Raw genomic sequence first — 25848 nt, forward strand, 5'->3', positions numbered from 1 at the left:
TATAATCACCATACTCCTCTCCGTTACTTCATCTTGTTTCATCTACTCTTCTGGGCCCAGCAATTTGGTCACGGGCCAAATTCTTCTCCAGCTACTAGTTCCTGTCCCCTGATAAATGCTCTCAATCCTTGGCGTCTAGCTCGTACCATATGTTCCATGAGAAGTTTAGCATTCCTGATCCCTTAATTTCCCATATCTCTTGATCCATAGTTTATCCCTCTGAATGTTACCCGCATTTTCAATCACAATACCGGCCATCAATGTGGATAACAGTTGAAATTTAATAGGCCTGTTGCCTTTAACTTTTCTCATTCTCTCCACATCGTCTATGTCACCTTCGCTAAAATTAATTTTCATTTTCTTCTGAATTAAGTCCACCGCTTTGTAAATTGTGAGCACGTTGTCCTCCCTCTTCTCCTCCGGCACCCCATTTCTTTCTGCGATTTTGAATACTGACTTCAACTTCTGTTTAAGTTCTAGCCCTTCCTCTTATAATCGTTCTATTTTCTCCCTTAATGATGCAACTTCTTCGGTAAAGTTCCTACTTGTGACGTTGTGCCGTCTTCCTTTCCTCGGCACCATTTATTCATTTTGTCTAACTCCCTCGTTTGCTCTTGTATCATTTTTGAGTTGCTCGATAGGGCAGACTTCTTCAACCACCTCTTTTACTTTCCTCCTGATTACTTCCACGGCTTCCCAACTCAGGCTTCCATTGGCAGTCGGAGCGGGGTTCAGCAGGTTTGAAGATACCCTTGGTAACCTCATTACCTCTACCCAGGTGGAATTTTAATCGAGGAAACTAGGGCAAATTTTCTAAAGATCTTCATCAGAAGCTGTGCGATACAAATCTAGAACCAACTGCTAGTTACTATGATGACTTCGTCAGCTTAGTCATTTCAACTGCCAAATGGAGCATTCCGAGAGGTTTCAGGAAATATGTGCCCGGTTCGAATCCAGAAAGTGAGGCCCTGTATGAAGGAAATCAAACAACAGGCAGCCATGAAATAGGTTCACAGCTTCTACGGTCATTAGACTAGAATAGGAGTGAAAAGTGGGAAGCAACAGTGAAAGACATGGACTTTGCAAAATCGAACAGAAAAGCTTGGAGAGTCTTAAATCGACTTACTGGAAAACATTATTCTAAAAAGCAGTGCACTAACTTGAGCTCAGATGCCATTGCAAATAGAATCTTTGAAGTCACCCGAGCCAAGAGAGAAAAATGCCATAAGAAAACTGTGAAACGTAAACTCACCGAGCTCAAACATGGAACAAAGAAGAATGAGGAACTGTCTAGACCATTCTCTATACAGGAAGTTGAAGCTGCTATCAAAATGCTGAAAACCGGTAAAGCTGCTGGCCCTGATAATATCGTTGACGAATTCCTTCGAAATATGGGTCCACATAGCATATAATGGATCACTTCTCTTTTTACTTACATCCTTCAGACTAACAACCTGCCGAAGCAGTTCAAACGGTCAAAGGTGATCGCCCTTCTTAAACCTGGAAAGTCGGAGCAGAGACCTGAAAACTATCGCCCAATAGCACTTCTCAGTTGCACTTATAAGCTCTTGGAGCGAGTCCTCCTCACTAGGATAGCACCACTCATTGACGCTGTAATCCCCCCAGAACAAGCTGGTTTCAGAAGAAATCGCAGCTGCACTGATCAAGTTTTGTCTCTTACCACTCACATCGAGGCAGGCTTCCGAATGATGTTAAAATCAACAGCTGTCTTTATTGATCCCCTGACAAGTGCATATGATACTGTCTGGCGACATGGACTAATTCTTAAAGTGCTGGAAGTAATTCCCTGCTTGGTAATTGCAAACCTAATTTCCAACATGCTCTGTGAGAGAGAGTTTGTAGTATTCCTAGATGATTTTAAAAGTCGCAAAAGTAAATTAAATAACGGTCTGCCACACGGATCAATATTGGCCCCAGTTCTCTTCAACCTCTATATCCATGACTTACCACCAACCACAGCTACTTTCATCTATGCACATGACAGTGCACTGGTAGATCAAAGCAGAAATGTTTGAGGTTGGAGAAGGCATTCTTTCACCAGATTTGGTCAAAATGGCAATATTCTTCAAGCCTTGGCGTTTGATCCCAAGCGCTTCTAAGATCGAGGTTTCATGTTTTCATCTCAGCAACCGACTCGCAAACTACAAGCCATCTGTCTTATTCCTTGGTGAAAAACTATAGTATAACCCGTTCCCGAACAACAACTGGACAGAACTCTGAGCTACAAAGAACATCTCACCAAGCTCTCTCACAAAATCGCTACAAGGAATAACATCCTACACAAGCTTTGAGGCAGTTCCTGGGGAGCCTCGGGTGACTGCTTACGATTAACAGGTATCAGTCTTGTCTACTCTGCAGCAGAATACTGTGCCCCGATATGGCTGGAAAGTGCACATGGCAGTTCCTGGGGAGCCTCGGCTGACTGCTTACGATTAACGGGTATCAGTCTTGTCTACTCTGCAGCAGAATACTGTGCCCCAGTATGGCTGGAAAGTGCACATGGCAGTTCCTGGGGAGCCTCGGCTGACTGCTTACGATTAACGGGTATCAGTCTTGTCTACTCTGCAGCAGAATACTGTGCCCCGATATGGCTGGAAAGTGCACATGGCAGTTCCTAGGTAGCCTCGGGTGACTGCTTACGATTAACGGGTATCAGTCTTGTCTACTCTGCAGCAGAATACTGTGCCCCGATATGGCTGGAAAGTGCACATGGCAGTTCCTGGGGAGCCTCGGCTGACTGCTTACGATTAACGGGTATCAGTCTTGTCTACTCTGCAGCAGAATACTGTGCCCCGATATGGCTGGAAAGTGCACATGTGCATAGAGTGGATACTAAGCTGAATGATACAATGCGCTGCATAACAGTAGTGTAAAGTCAACACCTCGCCACTGGTTACCCGTACTTAGTCATATCCCACCAAAGGAAGCTCTTGTGAGAGAAGTAGATCTGGGCATCTCCTTCATTACCAGTTCACCAGGAGTTTTGTTACCCATCGCCACGACGACTTCGATCTAGGAGACCAACAAGTATTTTCGCCGGCCGACAGAGCTGGCGGGATGGGTGGTCAATTTCAACATCCGGAACAAATGTTCATGAACTAAATCGAACCCAGAAAATGAAGGGATTCGACCTCCCAAGGAAACTATGGTGTTGCCTCAACAGACTGAGATCTGGGCATGGACGCTGCAATGTCTTACGCAACAAGTGGGGTTGGATGGATTCTCCAATGTGTGAATGAAGTGAAGAGGAGCAGACCATGGGTCATGTCATCCTGCGCTGCCCTCTTCATGCCTATTCCGGAAGCCCCAGCGACCTATTTCATCTTTCAGAAAGTGCTGTAGAGTGGCTGAAACACTTGGACCTGGACTTATAAATTGTTAGTTATAATCACCATACGATTAAGTAAACAAATAAATAAATAAGTAAATAAATAAATAAACTGTAATCACCGCCGCTGTCAGCGTCATCTCTCCCTTTTCTATTCTACACCCTCCTAGTTTCACTACTTCTACCTTCGCTGCCATCCTCCTATGATTGTCCTGTATTGCTCCACTCCGGTCATCTTCTATAAACTCTTCACTTCTTTCCTGCTCTCCCCTCTCCCTCTACCGGGACTCTCCACTCAACACGTCCGCGCTTGTCGGTCGCTTAGGCTATACTGTGTACATGGTAATGCATATATGACAAATGAGAAGTTAGTGTGCATATGACGCCGACAATTGTACGACTGAAAACGTGCTACTGAATAAATCGCTACAGAATGTCCACAATATGGAGACATCGCAGAAAGCATATTTGCATATTGAATACAACGGTATAGCAGTTGGGGCCGATGACCTTCGATGTTAGGCCCCTTTGAACAACAAGCATCATCATCATCATCGGTATAGCAGTTCTGTGAAATGTGTTTTCAGATTGGGTAATTCTGGAAAATACCACTAAAATACACTCTATGACCGTGGTGGGCAAACATGTATTCCTTAAGAGTACATTTCCAAGAAATCTAACGAACAACAGCACATTACAACAGCATTGTTCTTAATCAGAGTAAGCTGTAGAAGAGACTTGTGGGAAAACGATTTTAGGTCATTTATTAAAATAATGCGATATTTCTGCAGTGTGAAGGATACGTGAGAAAACGTACTGCCACATTCATTAAGGAGATTGGCTGCGCACGACAGTGAGTGTGCATCTGCTTTATAACGTTAGCCTTATCAAACTGTAACAACACTATGGACGTTCTCTAGCTTGTGTTCCAAGAGATAACTTATGACAACTTTGGAAATATTTGCTTTATCGGTCAACATTTAAATCGAATCTTAGACGGGAGCAGATACGCGCATACGACGTCGTATACATACAGTTAATAAACACATTAAATTCTCTATACAAGTAAATTGGGTTCATGGTAGGACCAGAATATAAGAGGAAAATAAACTATTTAGACATCACAATTAGTAGGAATAAATACAACCTCTCATACGAAGTATACAGAAAGTCTACTCGGACAACACACACCATTGACAACGAATCGAACCTCCTTACACACACACACACACACACACACACACACACACACACACACACAAAGCAGGACTGAACACAATGATACACAGCGCTACTTCCATACCAATGAGCACAATGGATTTCAATGAAGAGCTACAAATAATCAAATAAATCGCGAAAGAAAATACCTCCCTTCGGCCACCGCACTGAAGAGGAAAATACCTTGTTCTCAATTACGTTAGGAAGAAAACATACAAAGTAGCTAATAGTTTCGAAAACAAGGTCGAAAAGTAGCACTTAGAATGAACAACACAATGCAATTCACACTACCAACTGGGACATAAACAAAAAAGGACGCTTCTCCAAGTCAGGAGTCTATGAACACAAATGCCAGGAACCTAACTGCAATGCCGCGTATATGTAGGCCAAACAAACAAACAAGGTACAAAGAACACAAAAACGCGATCAGATAAAATGGGAATTCAGCCTCCGGTGAGCAAATATTTGACAGTTCACATTTCACAGACATGAACACTGATCAAGAAAATTATACATCAAAAATAAAACTTTGATATTACGGAACCAATACAAGTTTACATCTCAAAAAGCTAACGAAACCAAACTGAATGACAATACAGAGTAAAAAAAATCCCCCTACTTATATAACATCTGGACAACAGTTTTACTTCCTGGCTTCGAGCATAACACGTCCTACACGAGGAAATCTGACATAAATGTCTGGAATGTGGGTTACTATATTCATACCGGTAATAAATACTCTGAATTAACCCACCGTGTTCGCCAGATTAGAAGATCTGGCAGATTATCATGTGTCACTGAAGTAACATATTACACAAACAATCTAATTCAATTCTTTACTCTTATTTAACCAATAATTAGTCTGCATTTCTCTCCAATAGACAAAAATGCATCAAAGTATTAGAAAATGAAGAAGTGATATACTCTTCTCCATAATACAGAAACATTGCTGACAGAAAGTTCCTCCAAATCACAAACTTCCCCTCCTCAAGAAATACAATCGATAGCAAAATCTTCGCACATTAATGAAGCAATCGAAATTTACAAACGAAAATTTGGCCAAACCAACAGATATGGTCATAAACTCATAAAATGTCCTTCCCACGTTTCATCTACTTAAATTACACCTTGAAAGTATTTACACTCTTTCAAATACTGCTTAATGAAACCCACAAGAGGCTTACTCTGACTTAAGTGTCTGGAATGTAGGTTAGGTTATTATCTGCAGTAAAATCTCCGATGTTATAGACCATTTTCTCATCTTGGCGCGATCTTTCAGTATATAATATATCATTAAACATCACAACTTACAAGATACACTCTGATTCAATTCCATACTTTATTTAACCAAAATTACTAACTTACATTTACTCCATATTACGTAAACTATATTATAACAAAAGAGGCAACTCGCCCTTTTCCTTAATCACTGAATATTTTGCAACGCCAATCAAAACTTTCCACTGAGTGTCAGTAAACTGTTTGTAAACAACGGACTATACTTACGCAGCTTAGTAAATACAGAAACATTCAAATAATTTGTTTCAGTGACGGATAAATGCTACCACAGTCATTCATTGTTAATTCATCAGATCAAAAATTAGATGGAAGGCTTCTCCGGCGTTTGCTCTATTAACCAGCGTTTCGTCTTAGGTCTGACACTAGACTCTTCAGAGTGGGATGTGTCAGACCCTACCCACTGACGCTGGGGTGTATGCAGGTGAACTTATCAGAAGCTTATTTATGAAGCACAGTCTGATAACTGCATACGGGAGATAAAACTCCACAATGGAATTAATGCCCGCCTAGCAATTCCAAATGGAAATTCTAAGTTCCCATGGAGGGAATTAGATTCTTTTCCACCAATAGAGCATATCAAAAATCAGATCAAAAATTAGATGGAAGGCTTCTCCGGCGTTTGCTCTATCTGACACATCCCACTCTGAAGAGTCTAGTGTCAGACCTAAGACGAAACGCTGGTTAATAGAGCAAACGCCGGAGAAGCCTTCCATCTAATTTTTGATCTGATTTTTGATATGCTCTATTGGTGGAAAAGAATCTAATTCCCTCCATGGGAACTTAGAATTTCCATTTGTTAATTCATGTCCATATTATCACCGAACTCTTAATCATTATGAAGTTTATACAACGTATATAATTCTGTGCATCTACATGCATGATGTAAGTGATGTGATATTATCTGGGGATAATGTAGAACGAAACATCTCATTCTCTGTTTACTACTATTTTCATACATTCAACAACATACATGACAGTGGTGAGGGCTAACACCACTGTGAATGTGATGGACTTTATTAAGACACGCCTACGAAGTAAGCCATACATTATTCAGCGGTATTCTGGTCTCGCCCTCGAGTGTGAACGACCATATGTCCCCCAAGAGAGAATTTTTGCGTAAATGTTTTAGCACATATATGACATGTGTGTGGGCGTTCTCCAGTATGGATAAGGGTATGAAGTTTAAGACTGGTCTTGGTAGTAAACGCTCTACCACATTCAGTACAATGGTGGTAAGCTTCACCAGTGTGGGTAAATATGTGAGTTGAGAGATAAAGCTTCGTCGAGAACGTCTTCTTACATATATAACAGGAATGTGAACGTTGCCCAGTATGAAGTCGATTATGTCTTTTGAGACTAGCATTCGAAGCAAACGATTTACCACATGCAGTACAAAAGTGGTGTCGTACATCAGTATGAGCACGCATATGTCTTCTAAGACTGTACTTTGTACTAAATGATTTTCCACACTCATTACATGAGTGTGACGGTTCCCTGGAATGTGTTGTATTCTCCACACTAAGATAAACAAGGGAAAGAATAAAATCAAAATATAGATATCAGAAGGTATAGGTGCCAAGATGTTTCCCATTATATTACATGTTAACTTTGCCAGAACAAGGATCTTTTTGAAATCCTTCATCCACATTGGGTAGACAAAAGGACAATAAAATGGGGTATACTGTACAAGGCTATGGTATTTATGAACATGTGTAGCTAAAGCCGAAACATAATTGAAAAATTGCATTGCATATATGAGGACTGTTGAAATATGTCATTGTTAACACAAAATACTTGATTGCAGAATTTTGAGTTGATGATTACTACCATGTTCCAACCCAAACACTCCAACTCCAAAATCAAATCCACATTTACATCGAAAATAATAGATATAAGTTTACTTTTCATTGCTCATATATTTCCCAAAGCCCTCACATATCACTTATTCAATACACGCATGATAACTACAAATAGTAAAACAGAGGCACGTTTTTCTCAATTTCTGAAAATTTTGTCAATGTGGACTTGCGGCTTTTGCATATTATGTCCTCATATAGCCATTCAGGAAAAATCGCTAACGTTCTTAAATAACAGTACGAGATCTCGGCCTTCATGCCTAGAAAATAACTCTAAAATTCCAATTACAGTTGTAAACAATGGCAACGTTGTCACTACTCAAGGGAGTATGAAATCACCTGTCACCTGTTTCAAATTCTTCGGAGCCTGAATTTAACGTGCGGGGAATATCATCAACTTAAACACATGAAGAACCTTTTAGCAAACGATCCGGGAAACCAGTAAGCTCAAACAACTTGCTGACAAAAAACTCAATATATCAATTATAGCATTTCGAGAAACCAGATTTACTGACAATGAGAATTTTGAGTTAGGAGGTTAAAATATTTAAGGGGAAACAGCGTCCTAAGACAGGCATGGTTCAAACCGCTATCATCCTAGCGATTGTCTTTCAGTGCTATCCTACAGATGTTGAAAGAAGCAATACTCTCCATCAACGGATATACTACCCTAAAGAAACTTAAATCTTCTTAAAGAAACTCGGAGACGAGAAAGACTCGCTCAGCTGCAAGGAGCCTGAGGAAGGACAACTGACAGAAGATCCACCAGACATCTACATATCATCTGAGCCACCGATTTTGCAGCAAGTTATAACCGCCCTCATGAACTACAAGGCGTCGGTCGGAGATGGCAATATTGTGGAAGCTCTGAATGTTGGTCGAGGTGCAAACATCGACACCATAAACCGGATCCCGGGCGACTCCTGCGAGATCGGCAGTAAACAAGTGAAATAGCGGGAGTGTCCGAGGTGAAGTTCGGCTCGCCAGACGCAGGTCATTTCATTTGACTCCCGTAGGCGACCTGCGCGTCGTGATGAGGAAGTAAGGATTATGAAGACGGCACATACATCCAGACCCCGTGCAAGCGAAATTAACCAATTAAGGTTAAAATTCCAGGCCCTGCCGGGAATCGAACCCGGAACCCCTATGACCAAAGGCCAGCACGCTGACCATTTAGCAATGGAGCCGGACAGATCGGCAATGATACCTGATGACTGAAGAACATCTCTTATACATGCAAGGAAGGCGATCGAAGTGATGGTAACAATTACTGCAGCATACTGCTCCTGCCGGTATCCTATTATCTACTCTTCAGGATTCAATCAGACGGCGTAGAGAGCCGGTCTGACCGGACGATTGGTGAGCATCAGGGAGGATTTTGACAAGGACGCTCTTGCGTACAGCAGATCCACAATTTTGAAACATATTCTACAACTAAAACGGGTGAGATGCACTAACACTCCTCTGAAATTCCAGGACTTCAGAAGACGTATGACTCCATCGACCACCAGACAATTTCCTCAGAGCTACGAGAACAAGGCGTGCACGATAAGCACCTTCATACCTCTTTGGTGGCGGCTGTGCCAACTAAATAGAGAACGGTGCGGTTCGCAAATTGAAACATATGAAAGAAGCTGAAAGCAGGGCCTGTGAAAGTGATTAGAAATAGAGTGACGCTAAAGAGCGTAAATGTAACGCGAACTGGTGCGCTGTTATACGCAAGAGGAATGGTGAAAACTATGGACGCAATACGCTGGTAAATATAAGTATTTTATCGATATAAATAATATACCAAATATATAATTAATAGAGACTTTAAATTAGTAGACTTTAAATTAGTTGAATTAGTGAAACTCTATAATCTGTGCTATATATATAAGTGAAAATATGCGCTATATTGTGTCCCTTAAGTATATTTTAGTAGGACAGAATCCCATTTATTAACCTCTAATAGAAGGGGTGCAAATTGAGTTATCTCAAGAAAACTATCAATACGAAATATTTTCAGTCCTGATGGCTCATCTTGGCAGACAACACCCGCGTAAAAATTATTACGACTAATTTCATTCGGACCAAAAGGTCAGGCCAATCCTCAGAATCCAGCATATTCCCTGCATCCATCCGCAGGATTATAAGACAATGACTGCTTGGCCTCAGCTAGCTTCTAAGAGATATCAAAGTCACTGCGAGAATAAAGAAAAGCGAAAATAAAAATGTTGATGCAGAATGAAGTCAGCAAGTGCTGCGCCTACATTCGTAGAGAAGTGTCATTATTAAGACAAAGACGACTGAACTTAAGTTTAGTGATTTCTTGCACAATTAGTGGGTGATAGTAGTCTACTAAAGCGTCTATCCCATTACATCTCGAACTGTAATCGCATAAGAAATGTAACGAGAAAATTGTGTCTACAGGTAATTGTTAATGCAATAATAACTGATCAGACAGAACTACTGATCAATTAGAAAATGTAGTCATAGTTTTTAAGTCGTCTGGTTCTAACAAGACATTTACAATCATCCTTCACTTCGGTTCTATTTTCTGCTTTCAATATTAGGCTATAAAGCACGAAATATTAATAAAGTCTTCTAAATTTCCAGTGTGCCATGGAGTCGTCACCGCAACAAGTTTCCAACTCTTCCCTCTCTACCATTTGCTTCACGTCGCCTCGGCACAGATTGTTTTATGGCGGCGATGTTTAAGAAACAGGTAGGTGTAGGAAAGCCCAGCATTTATCAGGTGTGAACATCGGAAATCAGAGGAAAGGTTATTAATTGATTGATATAAAGACCAAAGGCAGGCATTCAAGGAAAACTACTGCAGGGTGAATTGAGTACCTCAATAGTTGCTGTTGCCGGTCCCAAGCCCGGATAAACGGGGAGGCTTACAGCAACAAGCCGGTTGGTAAAACATCTGTTGCACTGCCTAGAAGAAATATTGAGATACAAACTGCAAAGGCACACCCCACTCTAGCAGACGCGGGTCATTATCGCCTGAACGGTATGAGAAATGGGCAAGGGATACCCGCTAGAGGACGCGGTGAGCTAAAGAAGCATGTCCAATAAATAAGGAATGCATACATCAACATTGCCACTCTGAAGTCGAGAACTTGCTGATGTACTGAATAACCGGCACACAGGCATTGTCTGCATCCAAGAAACAAAGTGAACTGATTCAAAGGCTAAAGATATTCCTGAAGGATACAAGTTGTTCTACAACGGGAAAATTAACCGTAATAACCTACCTACTGCTGTGGGCCCTAGCATATGAGATCATGTCCATTAAGATTAGTCGTTGCGCGTACTCTTCTGCTGTGCCCAACAAACGGGATGTGCAGAGGATAGAAAGGATGAATTCTGGATCAGCCTTGAACCTCACCCATAATCTCTTAACCCGCGAGTGGTCGCTAGCCAAAATGTAACGTGAGTGGTCGCGCGTGACACTTTCTCTCACATTACAATAAATACGACATTTTTTACAGTTTTGTGGGGCGTAAAGCTGAAATTTACCACTGAAATCAAACGCAAGTTCTACCTTATATATGGCTTTTAGTGCCGGGAGTGTTCGGCTCGCCAGGTGCAGGTTTTTTATTTGATCCCCGTAGGCGACCTGCGCATTGTGATGAGGATGAAATGATCATGAAGACGTCACACACACTCAGCCCCGTGCTAGTGAATTAACCAATTATGGTTAAAATTACCGACCCTACCGGGAATCGAACCTGGGACCAAAGGCCAGCACGCTAAGCATTTAGCCATGGAGCCGGACATAAATATGAAATGATTAGCTGTTTATTAACGACACAAACTGCTACTTAAAATAACATATACAATGTACATAAAAATAACTTCCGCCCTGGAGTTGTAAAAATAATAAAATCTCACACATGCATTATATATAGTAACATTTACGTAAAAAGCAAGGTTTCTGAACAAAATAATATTTTCAAAAACTAGAAGTGCTCATAATACAAATACTAACGTGTACAACAGGAGTAAGTTTTCCGCTCCGCTTCAACATAATACGAACGCCATTGGTCGCGCGATGAGAGAAACTCTCACACAGCGCGCACGGATATATAGGAACCTTTGTTCTGACTAGGGGAGGGGGTGCTTGCTCTTCAAATGTGAATCGCTCTTCTCACGACAGTTATAAGAGGGAACAGTCACCTCTCTTTCATCACTGTGAAGTAATATCACAATAAAAAATAATGTGAGAGAAAATCTCACATAGCGACCAATCGCGGGTTAAAGAAAACGAGCTCCTCTTGATTTGTGGTGACTTAAATGGTCACGTCAGGGAAAAAAGAATACGAGGCGGTCAGGGCTTTGGAGAGAGAAATGAGGATGGGAACAGAATCTTGTAGCTGTGGTGGAAGAAGTACACAGATTAACTACTGGTTAGTACGAAGGCGTGACCTGAAGTCAGTCATTGACGCTGATAATATTGCAACTCAAACATCCTCAATTTTAGAATGCGCTCGATCTCTGTTGAAAAACACTGAAGTCTACGTCTGAGAAAATTAAATGGCGGAGAATAAACTAGCATTATATCCAGCTGGAAACATCTCTCGGTCTTTAGTTAGGTCTTAACAACAATCACCGAACACATAAAGACTCTACGATTCATCCTCATGAATCTCCAATATGTTTGAGTAAATTATTTTTAAAATGCTAAAGCAGTTGAAAATGCACTGATGAACACTACTTTAGAAGCCATGAAATGCTCTAAACCAATTAATTACTTCTCTATGCAAAGCAATCCCACTGTACAAAAAACTCATTTCATAATAGCTCAGACTATGATGTTACTGGGTGAGCTGTATGGTTCATGCACCTCTCACCCAAGCATGGCACAGGGAATAACCAGCAAGTCGAGTGAGGTACGCACTGTACATGTTCTCTTTGACAGTTGAGTGTTTTCATTTGTGCTTTCCAAATTTACCAATGTGCACATTTATGCCTACCTTGCTGATTGAATCGCTAATGTACCGGTAGCAGTAATTAACAGTCATTTGTTTCAAGTGCCAATTAGGACATCCCTTATCCCAGAGCGTTCCTAATTATGGACAAGACATGAGGGGTGAAGTCTGTAAATGTACTCTGCTGCTAACTGCGCAGTTTTGTATACATATATAACTCACAAGACTTGTATACTGGTTTTGAACTACCCATACTCTAAAATATATACTTGAGAGGATCTCACATTAACCTAGACTGAACAAAATGAGCATTTCAGAGTTAAAATCACTCTGTAGCACTTGCAGGTTGCACTTATACGAGATGCAGCTTTGCACAGTGCATTTAGAAATATGATTTTTTCACAATCTGAGTAAAATCAATGAAATTAAAGATAAGCATGGTTCCTAAACATGCAGACTGAACCTCTGAACACTCTTACTTCAGATTTGTTCATGAAGGTCATTACAAGGCCAAACATATTACACAAGTCCATAAAAATTCAAGGATGGTCACTCTGATAAAAATCATTCAGATAATTACTCTATTTTGAATCAAGATGGAACTTGCAAAGATCAACGTCTAATAGAAATCATTGGCTTCTTCTGGTGGATTTTCAATTTTTTCAAACTTTGTAGCAGGGTAAATGAGTATCCATGAAGGGAAGTTAGCTCATCAACCACTATCAAAATAAGAGAGCTCATGCCCATATTTGTAGGCACTGGATCCTTTCTTCTACAAGCCGTTGGTGATGGCTGTCTTTACACTGGCCTTTCAGCACTGCATCCCAGTTACAAATCTCTTTCGGTAAACGTGAACTTTGTGCAAGACAGAGTCTTCCCTCCCCTGCCTATTTAATTATGGTAAAGTACATAATTAATTAATAATCATAGCCTCAAAGGATTGTAACAGGCTAGCATTCACTGGCTGATGCCATTTCAACAGCAACTGCCATAACTTGAGGGAAGATCTGGGCTGTTTATGTCTGGTTGCTGGTGTTGTAGATTATAACTGAAACTTGTTAAGGGTGTTCTGCGTTTTTAATTAGTAAAGTATAAATCTCATCCATTAACCTGACTGCTGCCTGAGTAGATATGCTGGTTAGTCATTCTCCTTCTGAGCCCAAGTTTGCAGGTGCAAATATGGCTCAGGTTGATGGTTTTTTAAAAGTTGCTTAGTAACAATTACGTGTCATTAGATTCCAGTAAGTTAAAGAACTCCTGCGGGACAAACTTCTGACACTCAGTGTCTGTTAACAACTAGCATTTAGGAAATACGTAAATTAAATAACATTATTAAGTCCACTCTGACTGCTTTTTGAGCTCTCCTACACAAGTCCTGTGTACAATTCTGCATGACAAAAATTCATTACAGCTATTTCAATGATCAATGACCTGTTTATTCGTACCTTTGTTAAGAACAAACAGGAAGTTCCAGTAACACTGCCGAATAAGAATCCATAAGATACTGCAGAGGAAAATTGTCCATAAATTCATAAAAACTGAGAGCTACAGGAAAAATTAAATAGTATTAACTGAGTAATGTGTTTGACAAGATAGTTTTGGTAATAAGCAGACAAGACTACACAAACACAACTTTTAAATGTCACTTAAATTTTATTGCCTAAAAATAAGCAAATAAAAAGAATAGTTGGTGTTTTAAGAAAAGTTCCGAACCAATGACGAATGCCCTTTAAACAAATAAACATGCTCAAATGTAATGTACTTATTTCTTTATCAGTAATTGTTACAAGAATTTTCCAAAGAGAATTCCAAACTGCAGTAAAGTGATAGGAATCAGAAATTAAAAATGCATTATTTCCTCACTAATTCAACATGGAAATCAGGTCCCCTCATACATGTTCACACATTCTGATGTAGTTCCTTATTGACGCTACAACATTAAATACGCACATTTAATGTACTTAAGAGTCATGTACTTCTCTGCTGTATACTAGTTCCTACATATGGTCCTAGAAATAAAAATACAAAGGATTTACTCAAAATCTTTGGGCTGGCCATTGAAATACATGATTTCAACTAATGGAATGGCTCGAGAAAGTTATGCCTAAGTACTCCCGCACGACCGGGAGATGTGAAAGGGCTCGCCATCATGAAGGAACAAGATACCTCTTTGTATGTGCAGAGGAATGTCTTCTGGAGCCCCTGTCAAAGTTTCAATTAAGAAATGTGAATACTGTTGGCCAGTCAAGTGCAGTATGAAAGGACCAATGATTGTGACCCTGATTGCTAAAATTTTGAAGTCTATCACACGTGAAACATGATTTATCAGCAGGTAAAAGCTTGGTTGTTGCTGTTGACTTTTCAAGAACCATTGGCAAAATGGTAGGCTATGGGGAGTATCTGATGCTTGGAGGTGTCTAACACAGTGCACATGGTACGGGTACAGTGTTCGATGTGAAACATGCCTATCATACGGCCAGTGCCGCCACATCTAGCATCTCTCCCTCAGCCTTGATGTTGTGAGCAACTTAAACAATTTGAAGTACAGTAACAATACACATGGATGTCTTCAATTTGGAAATTATTCTCAGTGCAGCTGTACTGCCCTTCCGCTGCCACATCGTGGTTCACCGTTAGTTAATAATTATGTCACATACCTCATGATTTTAGAAGCCTGCCGCTTAAAATGGTCACCGTGTTATCTGACCTGAAGAAGCCTGATGGTGACAGTGCATGTCTGGTGCACGCATGGCCAAATGTTAGGGGAGAAAATGGTGATAAAATTTATTCACTCAAGTTACTTACTTACATCAAGACGATGACATCACACACTATCTTATCCAGTCATGTCATTACTCTGAACTTGTCTGCACTAATTATACATTGGTAGCTATCATAATGATGATGATTCTTGTTGTTTAACCCTCAAATGATCCATTTATACGAATGTTATGGTCAGACAATTTTCTGGATTTCTGTATACTTTAAGAAAAAATTCTTAAAAATAGGTTTTAAAAGAAAAGCGTGCATTGTAATACATTTTACTAAATTCTAATATCATAGGCTATTGATATAAACATATTTTTGTTTCGTACCTTTCATTAAACATAGGTGGATCAAAAGTTTAGTTGCACTAACGCACCGCAGCAGCGCGCTGTGTGTCGCAAACGAGGGCACAGGGGAGAAAGGGACAGACACAGCCCACACGTCTGTTAGGCAGGTCGCTGTGGTGTCTCGTCTAGTATTGTGTGAATAGCGGCCAAATGCAATGGCGTTCACTCCAAATATGAGGTGCATGCAACAATCCGATTCCTATGGGCCAAAAGGAATAACTGCATGGACATTCATCCTGAAATTAGTGCTGTGTATGGAGAGCGGATGATTTCCCGGCAAGGTATTGTAAAGTGATGTCAGCAATTCGAAGCTGGACACAAGGATATCACAGACAACCACCGCGAAGGCAGGTCCGCAACGTCCAGGACCCGTGCAACAGTCAACAGTGAGAATGCGATCAGTAGACAGAACCGGCGCATTAAACTGAACATGTCATATGGCAGTGTTCACGAGGACCTTGGATATCGTAAGCTGTGTCCAACATGAGCACAAGGGACAATGTTTCCAATCCTGCCCGGCAGTTTTGCAAGGCTATGCCACATACGGCAACGGAATCGCCATAGGCGATGAAACGTGGGTCCAACAATTCACCCCCGAAACAAAGCGAACATCAATGGAATAGGTGCACCCCTCATCATCACAATGAAAGAAGGCCAAGGTTCAACCTTCAGCCGGTAAGGTTATGGCGACATGCAGGTTTTGCTGCACGTGGAATTCATGCCGAAAGGAACGACGATCTGCGGCATCGTATTGTCAAACGTTGCACCAGTTCCATAAAGCAATTAAAGAGAAGCGCCAGGGGAAATTGAGCGCCGGTGTGATTTTGTTGCACGATAATGCAACACCTCACAAGGCCCGCCAAACGAGAGAACTGATGCAGCATTTCAAGTGGGAGGTCTGGCAACATACAAGCCTACAGTCCCGACCTAGCGCCATGTGACTTTCATCTGTTCGGTAAGCTCATAACGGAGTTCCAGGGTCGACGTTTCCAGACCGATGAGGAGGTGAAGGCCGCTGTCTCCGAGTGGTTGCAGAACGCTGGAGGAAATTTCTATGCATCCGGCATGGACAAGTTGGTTGTGCGTTCGCAGAAATATTTGGAGTCTCTTGGAAACTATGTGGAAAAGTGACGTTACAGTGTATGTCGTTATAGTCGTGTTGCTATTGTATGGCAATAACTAGGAAGTACAACTTATTTTCTGATCTGCACTCGTATATTTACAGCCATCCTGAGTTTCCAGAAAAGTGTTCCAAAATATTATTGTCAAAATGTTTGCACCCATACCAGGCACGAAAATACTTGACTTAGGCGAGAAAGTCAAATCACAATGTTGTTCACTTCAAGAAAACAAACGCTTCAGATGTTTTATACACAAATATATATCTAGAACGTCTCAGAGGAGCTACCAGAACTGGAATGCGCTCTCTCTTTTCAGGTCTCCAAAAGTGCTGTAAATTGTGGTAACACTCCCTGTGAACTGCGGCCACCAATACCGGGTCCTTCCCCTTTCTTTGTAGGTCCACAGATTATGCATGAACGTTCCAGCTTTCCAGGAAGTTTGTCAAACTTGTGTGCAGGGCCTAGAACTTGTGGAGGAATATGGTCAGTTGAAGTTGATAAGACATTCAACAATACTAATAATAAAATCTCTTCTTCTTGTTGGCTTGTCATTGTTCAAGGTGTACAGAACAAAAGCATTGAACAGTGCCAGGTCAATCGAATTGAAAAAGATTTTCTTCCAGTACTTGTGTGTATTTCTGTTGCAAGTTGTATGATAAACGCACTTATCACTGACATCTACACCTCCCATATCCTGGTTATAAAGATTGATAAGTAGAGGTTTCACTGCCTCTAACCGTCTCGTACCTCTTCTGCATGGCACACACTTGATAGAAGAAGACTGGTTTTCTTCCTGCCCTTTGCTTGTATTTCACAAGCAAAAGCTCCCCTTGCATGAAATAAACACTCTCTCTAGGCTGAATTACTGCTGTTTTTATCTATACTGGGAGATGTTTGGAACTTTTATATATAGTACCAGTCAAGTATGTGTTCTGAGCTAGCAGGGGGCTCTTTGGTATAAAACTGGTCTGTATAAAGGTGATGGCCTTTATCCAGTAAGTTGCTCTTCTCCATTACCTCCATGACAACACGTTCAGTAAATAACGTACTTGGATCACTAAATCGTACAGGTAAATAATCCCTGTCACTATATAGTTCCACATAGTTTTACTGTCACAAAACTCAAACTTTTTCAATCCATACTGCTTATGTTTTTATATTGGGGAGGTACTGTATGAAGGAACACCTATTTTTCATACCGATAAGTGATTCATCAATACACACACTATGAGAAGATACAAAATGCCTAGTAAAAGCTGAATTCTGTAGGTCTAATAAGTACCTAATTTTTTGCCAGGGATCGTAACTAGGTCCACCTCGACCGACAGGATTTGCAGAAGACAGATGAAGATAGGAACTAATGAGAAATAGCTTGTTTGCAGGCATCAAAGGACTAAAAAATGGAACTTGCTGTGATCCCCTCACATCCCAACAACATCCCAACAATGCCTTACAAGCCTTTTTTTATAATAATGACCATGTTTATTATCAAACCAATAAATTTTCTCACATCTGCCACAGTTAGAGGTACTCATCTTTTCGACCTAGCATTGAGTTTCTGGTTCTGATTAGCTGAGATTTTTCTGTCAACATAGGCATTTGTCTCTCTGGTAAGTACTTGCCAAAAGGCTGTAGTGAGAAGTAAATTTAAATAACTCAAACGGGCACTATTTCTCGGGGGACAGTTTCCGATGCTACGGTTTCTGACAGAAAAGTTGGCTTTAAAGTTTTAGGGGCTCTGGTGGGTAGACTCTAACCCATGGATTTTGCGGTAAGATATTCCTAGGCCTAGGCGTATTATCGTAATCACTGTCTGAATCCTCATTATTGTTTGCATTATCATTGTTACCTTCTAATTCATCTTCATCAGGGCAAAATCCGTATCATCACGTGAACCAGATGAGCAGTCTGTCACTCATAACACCAGTGTCCATGCCACTATCACCGTCATTATCACTCATATCACTCACGTTACTCATTGTTTCATCCAACATCTTCCAAATGGGACTTGAACCTAAATTACTCGCCATTTCAGCAAAATAACTGATAAAAACAACGCGTACAACAGACCTACTCCGTCACGCGGCAAGGCATCAAACTGTACTGCGCAGTCTAGCGCTACGCAACCAGAGTCAAAAGAGAGACTGTCATCTGCTGTTTCGAGCACATTTGTCGGTTATCATGCACACCGTGAGTGTGCTTAATGAAAGGCTGCAAAACAGTCGACCACAATGACGTGTACATCATCCTTTAACCATTTGAGGGTTAAAGTGGCCTAACATCTAGGTCATCGGACCCTAATGGTACGAAATGAGCTGAAATCTAATGACAATTTCAAAGTCCAAATTCATCAACTGACCAGAATTCAAAACATGGTGATGAAAATTGAATGGATTAATACAGAATTTAAACAATCAGCAGATCCATCTTACAATATTGAAAGTTAAAAATAATTCTGAAATTAATCAACTGGCTATAATTCAAAAAGATTACAATGAGCAACGATTATGAACTTAAAACAATGAGTGGATGTGACCCACAATGCCCCACCCTCCACTGCCTGCTTCCTAAACACAATCTTGAATGGATAACGCTTGTGCCCGTTCACACCTCCGCGACAGCTTTCAAAATGGCGCCGAGAGAAGGTATGGCCCATTTAATCTATAGGAAGCAAAGAATAGACACCAGTTGCGGTGACGTAGGAGGCCATACCCGTCATGGAACGGTCGAGTATTGAGGGTGAAACGGACAGTGGACTATCTACTGTATTGTTTTACGAAAAAAGTAGAAAACTTGATTGTTAAGAGATCTCCATCTAAATTTTTCTCAACGAAGAGTGAAGACGGAACTACCGACCGCGATATAATGTGTAAGGAGAAGAAAGGATCAGAAGCTATAATATAGGAAAAAGCGTCGGAAACGAGAGGAAAATAAGTCAAGTTATCAAAAAAATAAGCAGAGTTGATTAGAGATATTAAAAGGAATCAGCTAAGTACCACGAGATACGCGTGGGTGGATACGGAGCGAAGTTGATCGAGACTCTGCAAAGGGAAACCAAACCAGCATAAAAAAAAGGATCTCATACAAGAAGAGATACATCTCGAATTATCGAATCAGAATAGAAATTAGTTTCCCAAGATCTGCGAGAAGCGGCCGACCGAGAAACATTCACTGGAAACAACACCAACGAGGTCGAAGATATACGTCAGAGAGCCACAAAGGAAATAATATATTTAAGGATTACGGACGTTAAAAAGAATTATATAATGGCTGTTCACCGCACTATAATCCTTAATTTAGTGGCTGATAAGAAGACTATGAGGATGATGTGCTAAATATACATGATGGGCCAAGCTGGGGACCAGTACATCTTGCTATACGACCGAGCCATGAAGAGGAAGGCGACGGGAAGCCATACGACCGAGGCATCATGAGGAAGGCGACGGGAAACCATACGACCGAGCCATGATGAGGAAGGCGACGGGAAACCGACAGCAGTCCCGTGATGAGGAAGGAGATGATGTTCCAGATGTCCAACCCATGAGCTAACAGCAGACCCAACTACATCTATTTGGGAGCAGAACAGCTGGACCAGGACCAACCATGAGCGAGCTAAGTCATTTACAATATTTAATCGCATAATTTTTGGTTTGCCTACACATGTGCCTTAGGCATGTGCCGATGGGCTAAGTATAAACCGATATATAAGAAATGCAAGTGAATGTTACCAATGAGTGTGAGATATTTAAGTCCGTAGTTACGTGATCTAGCGACATAGCATAAGATTCTAATGTGTTGGATATACTCGCCATCGTATATCGGTCAAAATACACGTATGCTGCGTGAGGTTTGGAAATGAATATGTGAAAACAGCTGATAGTAATGACATACTGGCAGATTGCAGAGATTTCGTATTGGTAATGCTACAAGTCGACGTCACGATTGGTTGCGCGCGGTGTAAAATAAACATATAGAATCACGCATTATTTTTATTCGCAATAAGGGCATTGAACTCAATCATAGGTTATGAGCTATAGCAACTTTAAAATGTTGTTTTAAGAAACATAGTGTGGTAGTTTGACATGGTTAAGTATTTGGGAACGCGACGAGTTAATATTGAGGCTACGATGTTAAGATATTATATGGATGTGAAGTAAGGTTTCAATTGTGTTAGCTGGAGGAAAGTATGAATTATATAGTGATATGAGAAGTTTTATACGCAATACGTAAGGGCCATTGAGTGCCTGCAGTTTAAGATATGCCACACTACGTTCTTTAGATTCGTATACGTGAGATTGCCCACACCGCTGGAGTAACCTAAGCCAAGGTATGAACAGAATTTACTATTGTAGAATTATGCTTGTGACGGGATCGTATGTCAACTTTAGATGTGTTGTGTGAATATCGGAATACAACGATACGTTTATAGCTGTATTTGACCGAAGGCATTCACGACACCGATAAATATGATATTATGCATCTGAATACTGCGACATAGCGCTTGCATTGTAACTGCGTATGAATAAAATAGCTTGCATTGAAGTAAAATGTTATGGAATATAACGAAGGAAAGGGACATTGAGCCTAAAAGACATGTGTATGACAGCCAAAGATTATGTTGAAGTTAGTTAGATAGCTGAATAGATTAACATATTCTCTGTTTGAATTTGCATTTTCTCAACGAACTACAGCTAGGGAAATGTCAGAGTAGGAGCCTAATTTGACAGGCACTAGGAACAAATGCCTTAGTTCGTAAATAGTACCCATGCGCAACGAGAACGTGGCAATAAAGCATGAGTTCGGATTTATTAGTACAAATTTATTAATACAGAATTATTAATACAGACTTATTCATATGGAGTTATGCATTCGAATTTATCCATTGGGAATTATTCATATGGATTTATGCATTTAAAATTATGTATCTAGATTTGCTTAGTCGCGTTTACTTATATGGATTTCCTTACTAGTGAATCGTCATTTACTGAGTATCAGCTACAATTTACTGGAATATTCCCAGCGCTCAACTCTAATATGATTGGCAATTAAATATCTGTGATATACAGTTTAGTCCTGCAATTTGAAGTTGTGATTTGGTTCAATTACAAGTTTGAGTTTATTAGTGGACCTTATAGACATTTCAGCGTAACCGTGTGTTTAATTCAGACTTGTTTAATTAATCTTAAAGAAAATGAGCTCTTGTAACAACTTGATTATGTTGGTGTCATATCAATGACTAACTTCAGTATGGACCTAGATGTCCAGTGATCGATTGTAAATATGTACATACGTAAATTTTATTTCACGAAGGAACTGATCTAGATAGTTTACGACTACATATTATTTCTTTTTCTACGAGCCAGCGCTGACTCATAATCCACATTTGTAATATGAAACGTCAAGTAATGCCTTGCATTCCAGTTTAATAGTCCAAATATTTAATCAATAAATATCTTGTTTATTTTCTACAATACTATGTATCATGAATTCTTTCATTGTAGCCTAGTTCGTAAGTTAGTTGCTTAGCTAAGAGAATTTCTTGATTAAGTAAGTACTCCATTAGCCATGACCAGTTCTCACGTGGTTGAAACTCTGATTTAAAAAATTTATCGACGGTCATTATATTGTGTCATGTGTCTCTATATGCGTCACCCGTGAGTCGTTAATCTCTTCGTACTCACGTTAAGCGTATCTTGAAGTAGGATTACATGTCTTACTTGGCCTTTGAAAACCTTGAGGTATCCGCTGAGCGACCCCATTTCATCTGATTAGGCAGCCCAACGACGAGTTAGAAATGGAGGTATCGGGTAAAGAATGTTGACGTTCGAATTGACGCACGACGTTACATTTAATTGCCGCTCCAACGTGGCGCAGAAGAGAAAGACACTGCGGGAATGTGATACATTTAATTGACCTTCCAAAGGGGGACTAGAAGAGAAAGACACCGCGGGATCGTCAAGAAAGAGATTGACTATTGGTATATTTTAGCTAGCTCCCATACTTGAGGCGAGAATAGAAGACACCGTAGGAACGTATTACAATGGAGTAGTATGAGAACTTATAATTGTACAGTTTGAGATAAAATCTGGCTGAATATAGATAGTCATGTAGAGGTATTGCTTGGAAAGGATTCCTTAGGAATGTAACATTTGTACGACACATGATGAGATTTAGTGAAAGAGAGGAAGGTGTAGTAAACATGAGTATACAGTTATATCAAATGAAATGGACAATGTTGTGGAGTAATTGATAGTTGTCAAATGATTTCTCCCTGGTTATGTTAACAATGCAGGTTAATTTTAAGCTATTTTTAATCGTTACTGAGCAGACATTAAAGACTCTATAGGCTTATGAATATTTGAATGAAGGTTAGATGCCACATAGAAAAAATTTAGTTGCTTCTCTTGAGATCAGTTCCGGAATGAAATCAAAATGATAAATCCGAACTCATGGTCTAGTTGTTCATGGTCTACCTGGTAAGATGATGCTGTTCTCCACCAAGGTCCGTCCATATCATAAGTGATTGGAAACAAGAAACTTTAAACTAGTGTACAATAGTGATACAGTGGACTATTCTAGCATAAGTAGATTGTGTTTATATCTTGTGAACTTAGAGAATCACTAGGAAACTTAGAGAACCGTAGGAAAAATAGAGAAACTGTTAGGAATTTAGAGAAATCATATTAAATAGAGTTATACTTAACGGAAATATTGCGATGCAAGGAAGAGTACAGACCAGAAGGGGACAGGAAGAAGAAATGAGAGAAATACAGGAAAGACACGAGGGAACCCCGATATGGTTCCTAGAGTATTTGAAAAAGCAGGAGGAAGAAAAACAGAAGGAGAAAGAGGAACGCGAAGAGAAAAAGAAAAGGCAGGAAGAGGAGAAGGAAAGAAGACGAGCAGAAAAGGAACGAAGATTGGAAGAATGGCAACAAAACAAGTTGAGGATAGAGGAAAGGCGATACAGGAATTATATGAGAAGCAAACTGAAGAAAGGAGAAAAGAACGTCACGAGCTAATACAGGAGTTGGATAAGAAACAAGAAGAGTTTCAACTGAAGCAAAAGGAGACTTTGGAGGAAATCGTTAGCAGAATAGAAAGCGAACATAAAGGGATGATCCAAGAATTAAAAGGGAAACAGGAAAAGATGACTGAAGAATTTTTTGGAGTCAGGAATGAAATACAAGGTTTGCGTGTCGAGTTGACCGAAACCATGGAAAATAAAAATAAAGAGATGCGAGAGGAGATAAATAGAATGAGAGCAGAAGTGGCTCAGAATCGAAATATCATCACAGCACAGGTGGATAAAGAAATTGCCAAGCTGACTACTAAGCTGGAGGAAATCAAAGGCAGTAATGAGAGGAAATGGGAAGAAGTAAACGAAATTAAAAAAAAGATAACGGAAAGTCAGGAGTCCATCAAGAGGTTAGAAGAAGAGAAGATAAATGAAATAACGAAGGGTATGGAAGGACTAAGCATGAAACAACAAGACTTAGTAGGAAAATTTAATCGAGCTTCAGACCAGGTAGCTGACAAAATAAACGAGCTGAAAGAGAAAATAGAAAGTGATAAGGCTGATTCGGAACGGAAGATGGAGAAGAGCGAAGAGGAAATGAAGCAAATAAGGAAAGAACTACAGGAGATGAAGGTGGAAAACCAATCAGCGAAATCCGTGATTTCGAACTCCAGCGAACGGCAAAGAGGTATTGAAACGCAACTACATGAAAGGGAAAACACACCTTCGGCAATAATAGACCCGAGTAGGCGAGATATGGAAATGATGAACGGAAGCAATCAGAGTGATAGCACTCCCATAATTAACATCATCAAGAATTGTGATGATCAACCCAAACATTTCGACGGTTCAGCGAAGACCTCTCCCAAACAATTCCTCAGGGATATCGAGGAATACTTTAAAGAAGGGAGGAGACAAGAGGATAAGAAATTACGCATAATTGAAAAGCACTTAGACGGGAACCCGAACATATGGTTTCAAGCATTTAAGTACAGCTTTCACACTTACGATGAATTCAAAGCCGCTTTTCTGAGAAAGTTCTGGGATCCAGAAATACAGCAACAGTTGAGGTTGGAACTCTACTCTAGAAAATTCTCCACTGCAGGGCAAACACGCTACAGTGATTTCTTCTCTTACCAATTTCATCGTTTCCAAGATCTAGACTGCGCGCCGAGTGAGTTAGAGGCGATCAAGACCATACAGAGACAACTCCCGTTAGAGGTACAAAGGTTGTTAGCCGCCACAGACATCCAGACCGCTATAGACATGGAAAAACGGCTGAGGCAGATAGATTTGACATCATCATGCCTGGTTGAAAGAAATCCCAGCAATATCAGGCAAGTAGAGGCGATCAACACCATGAGCCCTGAAAACACGAGCGGTAGAGTAAGCAGGACCGATCATCTTAGCACTCAAGCTAAAGGACGAAAAAGATATTGTTGTCGATGTAGCGGGGAGCAACCTGCGAGATGGGAACAAAGAGATAACAGGAGTCACTCACAGTACAGAAACAACATCCGTCATAATAGAAATAGGAGCCAACTGTATAATGGTATAATGAGAAACGACGGCCTAACGAGTATAACAAAAACGAAGAAGATATATACAAGAGCTCAGGGAGCAGACGCAAAATAAAACCCGGTGGGAGGAAGCCATTAGAGATAAAGACATCAATGGTGACCTCGAAGGGGCAGAGAGTCTCGAGCTCCAGGCTTACAAGAGGAGAAAAGAAGAGGAGAGATGGAGAGAGAACAACGCAGAGGGGTACGACCGACTCCGAATCATCGGAAAGAAAAAAAACGCTGATGGAACATTAGCTCAGCAGAAAAGTGTAAATAGTCAAGAAAATAAAAAATTCATCAAAATTAGCAGTTGGATAATAACACAATTTGATCACTGGGACATCCGACCAGAACACTTGGTTCGAGATGATACATGCGACACCAAGGAACTAG

General features: G+C 40.4%; 1 protein-coding gene across 2 annotated transcripts in view; it reads right to left on the bottom strand.

The window, feature by feature from the left end:
- Window positions 1-6665: 6665 nt before the first annotated feature.
- The window catches only part of LOC136875102 (gastrula zinc finger protein XlCGF7.1), a 65923-nt gene continuing 46740 nt past the window's right edge, over window positions 6666-25848 (bottom strand). For both annotated transcript variants that reach the window (XM_067148832.2, XM_068227986.1), the window contains one exon: window positions 6666-7384. In XM_067148832.2, coding sequence (XP_067004933.2) covers window positions 6913-7384 — 472 coding nt within the window. In that variant the 3' untranslated portion in view covers window positions 6666-6912. The remainder of the gene's footprint in view (window positions 7385-25848) is intronic.

Source organism: Anabrus simplex, chromosome 5 (genome assembly GCF_040414725.1).
Source record: "Anabrus simplex isolate iqAnaSimp1 chromosome 5, ASM4041472v1, whole genome shotgun sequence".
Taxonomy (NCBI): Eukaryota; Metazoa; Arthropoda; class Insecta; order Orthoptera; family Tettigoniidae; genus Anabrus; species Anabrus simplex.